General features: G+C 37.9%; 1 protein-coding gene across 1 annotated transcript; it reads left to right on the plus strand.

Annotated features, from left to right (window-relative positions):
* The first annotated feature begins 8,083 nt into the window (after positions 1-8,083).
* On the plus strand, positions 8,084-8,395 carry LOC141571875 (large ribosomal subunit protein eL42-like). Its single transcript, XM_074333995.2, has one exon. The coding sequence runs from the start codon at positions 8,084-8,086 to the stop codon at positions 8,393-8,395; it is 312 nt and encodes a 103-aa protein (XP_074190096.2).
* The last annotated feature ends 207 nt before the right edge of the window (positions 8,396-8,602 follow it).

An 8,602-nucleotide genomic window follows, 5' to 3' on the forward strand; every position in this document is an offset into this window, starting at 1 on the left:
TTTAGATCTGTGATCCATACAGAGTTCGTTTTTGTGAAGGGTGTACAATGACATGGAATTTTAAAAGCTAAAGATTAATGCAATGCAACTGTACAGAAATTTAGCATTGCCTGATTGGGTGGATTGAGCCATCTAAAAACTGAGAACTAGGGAGTAATGAGTAAGAAGTGGAGTTAATTAAGAACCTCTTCCTAAAGGGAATTTCATAATTGAAATTTTAGGAGGGAAGTTGATGAGCTAGTATAAATAAGCTGGATTGTGGAGGCTCTAGGAAGCAGACGATGTTTACCTGATAAGAAAATAATGAAACTGGTGGGAAAGAAGAGGATGATTTTCTTCAAATATAAAAAGATCTACCACCAGAAGTAAAAATGGTGGCCCAAATAATACCTAGTTTGATGGTATCTGCCCAGCTCATTTCCTCTTCTGTGTAAATGGTACCAACTAACAAAAAATGACTATTGCACCCATGTTTGAAGTACTTAACCCCTTCATTCCTCAGTTTATTGAACAAAGATAGCATCTAATCCAAGTTAGGCATTCAGATCCTCTTCTCTAGAAATTGTGATTGACCCAGCAAGACACAAACCTTTACTGTGTTATGCCACCAAGATTCGGGGATTGTGTGAAACAGTGGTTCACTGCCTTGACTAATATAGTAATTTAGACTATATCACCTCTAAATAGCCTTTTAAACTCTTAGATTTCTTAATAAAAGTAAGATTTAAAAAAATCTTATCTATAAATGACCTGTAAGATGGATCAAAGACAAAGAGAAAGTGGAAGCAGAGAGACCAGTTAAAAATTTAACACAAAAATTGAGCATCCACATAATAGGGGCCTAAATCTGTGACTAGGGAAGAAACAGAAAATAAGATGCAGCTGAGAGAAAGATTACCAGAGAAAAAATCAAAATAACCCGTATACTAATTACGCTTTTTTATTTCCTGTATTTCTGATGCGTTGACATTTGGGGTCTTCCTGTCCCTAGGGAGATTGCTCCTCCCAGGGCGAACCCTTTCCTAGAGATAGTAAAGACTTGGCTGTGAGTTTGTCTTTCATACTCAAACCAACCAATCCAGATCCTGCACTCCAACGTCCTTCTTTACAAGACTCTCACAGGGCTCTCACTCTCTGACCCATTGATCACTTGCCCTAATCACCAAAAAACCAGGTACCGGGCAACTAGAGACAGACTCTGTGTCCCAGAGCCCACAGCAATTATTCAAATCCTAAACTTGCTCACTCTGCCTCACTCATTCCTTCCCTTGAAAACCCCCATAAAGGCTCTTGCCCATATTTTCCCTTCACTCCCTCTGTTTCCTGATCAACCCTGGTATTTCCCTCAGTCGCCCTGCTTGGCATGGTATATGCCTCCTCTTGTAACTGTAACAACCTATCTTTTTTCTTAATTAATTAAAATTTATTGGGGTGACAATTGTCAGTACAGTTACATAGGTTTTAGGTGTACAATTCTGCAATACATCATCTACATATCACATTGTGTACTCACTGCCCAGAGTCAGTTCTCCTTCCATCACCATATATTTGATCCTTTTTACCCTCATCTGTCATCCCTTTCCCCACTTCCCCTCTGGTAAGCACTAAAGTATTGTCTGTGTCTATGAGTTTTTGTTTCTTTATTTTTTTTCTTTGTTGTTTTCAGTTCTATATACCACATATCAGTGAAATCATATGGTTCTCAACTTTTTCTGTTTGACTTATTTCGCCTAGCATAATAATCTCAAGATTCATCCATATTGTCGCAAATAGCACTATTTCACCTTTTCTTATCCGATGTTCATTGCAGCTTTATTTACAGTGGTCAAGACATGGAAACAACGAAAGTGTCCTTCAAAAGATGATTGGATAAAGAAGTTGTGATATATACACAATGGAATACTATTCTGCCATAACAACCTATCTTTTTAATGGCCATTGTCTCCTGGTCTGTCACCCTTGCCATGCCTTAATAATAATAACACCTACATTTAAAATCACGAATTGAGTGTGATGGATGAGAAAGAGTCAAACACTACTTCACCACTTCACCTTGCACCACTCTCCACCTGCCCACTATACTTCAGTTGTCTTTCAGTACCTTGAACACACTGAGTTGCTTCCCACGTCAGCATATTCAAACCTGCCCTTCCCTCTGCCTAGAGTTTTCTTATCCTTTCTCTTCATGTGGCTTACTCTCTCCTGGCTAGTCTCAGGTCTCTGTTCAAATGTCACTTCTATCAGAGGCTTTCCTTGAGTCCTCAATCTAAATTATGTCCCCACTCTTCATTACTATCTTTCATACAACCCTGAATTTTTTATTTCATAGTATTTACTACAAATTACTATCTAATTTGTAATTACATATTTCTGTAGGTGTTTGGTTCAAGTCAATCTGTCCCCCTAGACTGTGTCATGAGGATAGTGACCATATCTCTTTTATTTCACTCTTTTATACCCAATGTCCAGTATAGTACTAGATAAATACCTAATAAATATTTGCTGAATGAATGAATGTTTTCCTAGATTTCTAACCTAAAACACTGGAGAAATGATACACATTGTCTGAGTCACTATTCACATATCGAAGAAATAGCAGTATTTGTAGAATCAAATAATTAAAGACTTAGTCAGGGAATAAAAACGAATCAGTCAGGGAATGTCAACTCTCTGGCACAGTATCCAGCATGCCAAAGTAGATCAATTAACAAACATTAGTTCCATTCCTTTATCTCTTAGGACTTACACCCCAAACCACCAGATGAACCATCTGCCACAGTGGAACTTGCACTGAAAGAAGAAAGATAAACTTTTAGATACTCATCTTCCTAATGCCAGGAAGCCCAAGAACTACTCCAGGAAGGATGTCATAACTTCAGGAGACGCAAGCCCATAATAGAGCCACACTCCCATAACCAATATTCCATTTAAAGGCTTCCCATACATCTAGGTTCTCAAACTCAGCGGGCCAGCTCTAGTCTCTGCCCAACCTTTTAGCTCTAAGGCTTCAGCCAGCACACTAACCTGAGCATTCTTTATCTCTCAGTAGTGTACATATATCCCATCTTGGCAAATCTGACTCTATTCTGATCAAGCAGACTGGTGTTATTCTTCCTCCCAATATTTAAAATAGCCTAGCATTTAAATAACTTATCCAACTAGAAAAGGACTTCTTTCTTCCACAGCTGACCTATTTTTCATAACAAAGAAAAATTGCTCAGCAAATAGGTAGGGGGAAATATGCTCTTTGCAGAAGCAGAAAAAGAAAAGGAAACTCGAGTTTAGATTTTCCTAGAATATTTCACTCCTTACAAAATGTCCACTGAAACAGGCATGTCACACTTAAGCTGCAAAGGTTTGGGGAGAATAATATTTTTCTTAATTTGTGGTGTCATATTCTAGCCTTTCAGATTTACATGTTTTATAATTGTCCTTTGATTATTGTTCAAAGCTAACTGAGTCTGTTTCCCCAGTATGCTAATGTAGCTCCAAAAATGTGGGGGAGGGAGTGGCAGCCATCAGTTCTACAGAAATAAACATGCTCAGCACATAAGTGCTATTCAATGAATCCAGCTATTTTGAAGTAACAACTTACAGATATTGACAGAAATTACTAACCTGCTGTAAAGGCATCTTTTGAAATACTGTATTCCATCTCAAATGACTATTAAATGAAAGGTAAAGGAGTACAAGACTGAACCTCATACTGCTAGCTAAGGACAATTAGGTAAGCTAATAGGTATGATTTATCTCTCTCCATGGATAGCAAAATGAATTTGAAGATCTCTTTGTAATCTAAAGAGCTTGGCTCAACTTCAAACAGCTCCCACCATCTGTTTCCAGTGTTAATTTGCCGAGTGCCTGGAGACTATTCTTTCCTGACCAACTCTCTGCAGTGCAATTCAAAGCTGCATGTAAATACACTTGGATGCATTTGGTCATGCCATGTGATATATATGATATATGATTTGGATATACCACATGAGACGTATGATTGATATAAAGCAAGAGTTTATGTATATTCTTTAATTTCCCACTTGGTCTCATTCCGATCATTGGCACCTATAACAGATCCAGTTGTTTTTTAGTTAAATTCAGAATCCCCCAGGTATAGATTAAATTACATGCTACTGCTGGACTTAGTGGGTCACATTGTATGGTATATAAATGATCACATTGTAAGGTATATAAATGTCAAATCATTATATTTATATTGGACACCTGAAACTAATATAATGTTATATGTTAACTATATTTAAATAAAAATAAAATAAAAATTTAAAAAATAAATAATCTCATGATCACTCATTAGCTAGGGCTACAAATACATCCAGAGTGACAGAGTTTATTTTTTTAAAGCTCAAATAGAGACTTCCCCTGCTAGGGGAAATCCTTTCAGTCATACAGAAATTAGTTGCCAAAGGTTTCTAGGCCATGTCAAAAGAAAAGAAAACCCCAAAATTGCTTAAATCACTACTTTAAAAATTTTAGTATCCAAAATGACATCCTAAGATAGAATTTTGATAGTGCTATGAAACACTTTCTCTCACAGACCAACCATGGAAAGAACATTTCCATTTTGCCTGCAGCAGCTATAAATGGGAATTTATGCTAGTTCAGCAGTTTTTGTGATTTCTTATTGGTTTCTTTGACATTTATCTGGTGCTCAAAATAGACCAAAAATAATTTTGCTCTGACTAAGTCTCAATTACAACTCGCATTTATTTCATAATTACTTTTTATCTTCTTTCAAAGCTTACTCATTCATGGATAATTATCAAGCACTTTTCAAATTCTTAACAATATGCATGGTATGAAACAGAGCCTTGAAATTTGACAAGTCCTAAAACTCATCATACTCTATCCAGGCAGAGAAGCGATGAGACATTTTATACAACTCAATCAATACCACCCCTGATGGCAATGAAGGAAGTCTAGCCTGAAAGGGCTAAGACCAGTTTTCCAGCCAAATGGGAGAGATGGATACTCTAGGTCTAGGCCATCAAGAAATCATGTCCAGGGATGTCAGCTGGACAGGCCGGAGTACATGAGGACTCTAAGGGCTGATGCAGAAACTAGCAGGTGACAAAATCAGCAGAAATGCTTCCCTCGGCACATGTCAGCCTAGCACTCCTTGCAATGTTGCATTCATTCCCCCTCCCTGTTTCAGCCTCTCCTCTCACCATTCCCCAGCTACAGGATTTATTAAATAGGCTCAGTAAATCATAGTACCAGTGCGTTAAGGGTAATTGTGCTCCCCATCTGAGCTGATGCAATACTATCTTACCTTTAATTCCTGCTCCTCCCTCATCGCCCAAATAAAGTATAGCCCAAAGACAGGTGAGCTGAGATTGGAGAGGGGAAGTTGCTGGTAGTTGGGCCAGAAGAGGACTGAGCCAATTCCTTTTTCTTTTCAGCTGAAGCATTTCTCCAGTTATATCTCATTAACATCTTAGGAAACCCAAAACCCTGCTTAGGTATAATAGAATAGCATTATTTCTAGTTTCACAACCATTTTCTATTGGCCTCTAGGAGAAAGGAAATCAAGTGACGGCCTATTGTTTTCCACCAAAGATGTAAGCATTTATATAGGAACCAAAAGAGTTGATGCCTTTGAAACACAGACCAAGAAAACCTGTAATACCCTTTCACCCATAAACGGCATATAGAACAAATAACACAGCTTTCTGTAACACAATTTAACATTTAAATTAGCTATTGAAAGAAATCTTAGAATAAAAGAAAATGAGAAAATAAATTATAAGGATAATAAAACGTTTTACAGTGCTGAAATGTATGATAAATAAATAGATATATGTAGCTGTGATATAATAAGTGAGTAACCACTAAAATAATAGGACACTGACACAAAACCAGAACTAGATTTGTGTATTTCTATGACTAGAGTGACATTCTAAATAATCATCTCATCTTTCTGGATGATTTGAAAATTGTGATTTTTCGATTGAAAATTCAATGTTCTGTATTACACTCTGTTTCAGGAATATTCGTGTCCTACCATTTATAATCAAATACTACTCCAGCTGCACTCTCATTCACTCCACCCCAACCACCTCCACCTCCATTCTCTGGCACCCAGAGCCATTACATCTGCAGGGACTCAGGATGTGATAATTAGGTTCTTTCTGACCTATTGTTTGATCCCTCTGAGCCCTGAGATCCCAGCAGTTATGCTGAGCCAGGAGCCTACATTGGCCAGTCTCAGAGATAGAGGAGAATCTAGGTTAGAAACCTGCAAACTGAAGTGGAAGTGGGAAGAAAGCAAGGCCTAAGAGGAGGAAAAATAGATTTGCAGTTTCCTGAGCTTACTTGGTTACTTGGTTACCAGGGCCACGGCAAAGTCGCCCCTGTGAGTTTACTGGCACACCTCCAGAGATAAGAGATGTAATTATTCTATAAAGCATAATAATAGATAGGCAGGCTGGGCTTCATGGATGTGTGACCTGGGCCAGGCTTTCAGAAAGAAAGACGTAAACTGTCTTGAAATCATTAATAACTTTATCTTTGAACTCATTTGGTAAATGAGGTATGATGGCATCATGGGGCACTGGCACTCTAACAGCAGAAAGGGCGGCAGTATTCACATCTGTAGGCTCCTGGAGCAAGGCCTGTAGCACATCCCAGTAACCTGGCTGTGCAACTCTATGCCTTGGGGTGGTCCAGGTGATTGGAGATGGGCCATAGCAAAGGTAGTAGCAGTAGCAGAAGCCGCAGAAGAGAGAGGAAGGGCTCCACCTGGGGGCAGTGCTGGGACCCACGGTAGAAGGGCAGCTACCAGTCCATCCTCGGAGCCTGTCCAATCCCAAAGCGGCTTCCTGGAGCGTCTGCACAAGTATTAATTCTTGACCTGAGCCTGGGACAGGAATTGCTGGCACTCAGGCGATGAACTTCGTAAACCTTGTCCGTAATTTAAAAAAAATAAAAGAACAAACAACGACATTGCAATAAAGCGTTTTAAGGGAGTTATTACATTTCTTCAAGGAGTTTAGAATATTTGATTTTGAAAACTGCTGCAACGTTACAGAGCAAATATCCTCAGGCTTAGAAATAGATATTAAGTGCAAAGATTGTCATATTCGATGGGAAAGAAGGCTTTTTTTCATATGAAGCTTTGGATGAAACAATTATTAATGAGGAAGATAATTTTTAAATTAGTTTTTTCTTATAATTGAAGATACAGCGATACAATGCATAAAAGGGCTTATTGAATTATATGCAAATCATGAAGCGATTTGCAGGTTTTTGTACGACCTCCACAAGTTAAAGGAAATATCAGAAGAAAATGCCATCATATAAATTTCATTGAAATTTGAATTTACACTCAGACTTCCACAACATGGATTTGTATTAAGTTAAAACTTTCTAGAAAAATTGTTCCACAAGAATCCACTCCAGATATACTAAAATTTGTATTTCAAAATAATTGATCAGACATTTATCCTAATGTTGTCACACTAGGATATTAATGTTACATTAATATTATTAAAAATAGAGTGTGATCTTGCACTTGCCAGGCATGACTGACATTACTTTCAATTCTATCAAGTGAAAATGTAGTTTCTAAAAGTATAAATTTTAATGACCTAATAAATTAATTTACAGAAATCTGAGCCAATAAAGTCTTATGATCAATCAAGATATAACATGAATCAGGATAATTTGTTGTACTAAAATTATGACATCAAAAATATTTTTCAATTTGTAAGTTATGTTGTTACTCAGGTCTCACCACTATCCCAATTACCTTTCAGAAGGAATAAAAGCAGTTTAAAGGAAAAAGCTTTATATTTTGGTTCCTGTAATGGCATTGTTCCTCTGCTTTTTGAATGAGGGGCTCTGCAGTTTTATTTATGGCTGAGCTCTGTCAGTTATGTAGCCATCTTGGAGGCAGGATTAAACCAAAGAATTGAACTTCTCACAATTTAATTATAATTTTCCACATCATCCCAGAACTCTGGGAGTAATTTTTCTTTTCAAAAGAGGTGGAGCAGAAGAGCCAACAGTGTCTCAAAAGTTACTTCATAAAAGTGACTCAAGCCTTTCTGCTAGCTCTCTTGCAAACATGGTGAACGTTCCTAAAACCCGCCACACTTTCTGTGGCAAGCACCTTCCCCACAAAGTGACACAGCGCAAGAAGGGCAAGGATTCTCTGTATGCGCAGGGAAAGCAGCATTATGACAGGAAGCAGAGTGGTTATGATGGACAGACGAAGCCAAGTTTCCGCAAAAAGTCTAAAACTACAAAGAAGATTTTCCTGAGGCTTGAATGTGTTAAGTCCAACTGCAGATCTAAGAGAATGCTGGCTATGAAGAGATGCAAGCATTTTGAACTGGGGGGAGATAAGAAGAGGAAGGGCCACATGATCCAGTTCTAAGCTTCATATTTTATCATGAAGACAATAAAATCTTGAGTATATGTTCGGTTCATGTAGTTTGTCTTTTTGGGAGGGAAATAAACTAGTGCCATTAATAAAATGTCCCTTGGGGGGAAAAACAAGTGACTCAATACCCACTCGGCTAATGATTCTATTCCTGGTGACCTTAATGCATACACACACAACTTAATATTCAAAATATGGAAA

This window comes from Rhinolophus sinicus, chromosome 2, assembly GCF_057876585.1.
Source record: "Rhinolophus sinicus isolate RSI-liver-muscle chromosome 2, RSI-T2T, whole genome shotgun sequence".
In the NCBI taxonomy this organism is placed as follows: Eukaryota; Metazoa; Chordata; class Mammalia; order Chiroptera; family Rhinolophidae; genus Rhinolophus; species Rhinolophus sinicus.

Bases quoted from the DNA above. Each gene is read 5' to 3' on its own strand.
- LOC141571875 (XM_074333995.2), top strand. From the start codon at position 8,084: ATGGTGAACGTTCCTAAAACCCGCCACACTTTCTGTGGCAAGCACCTT.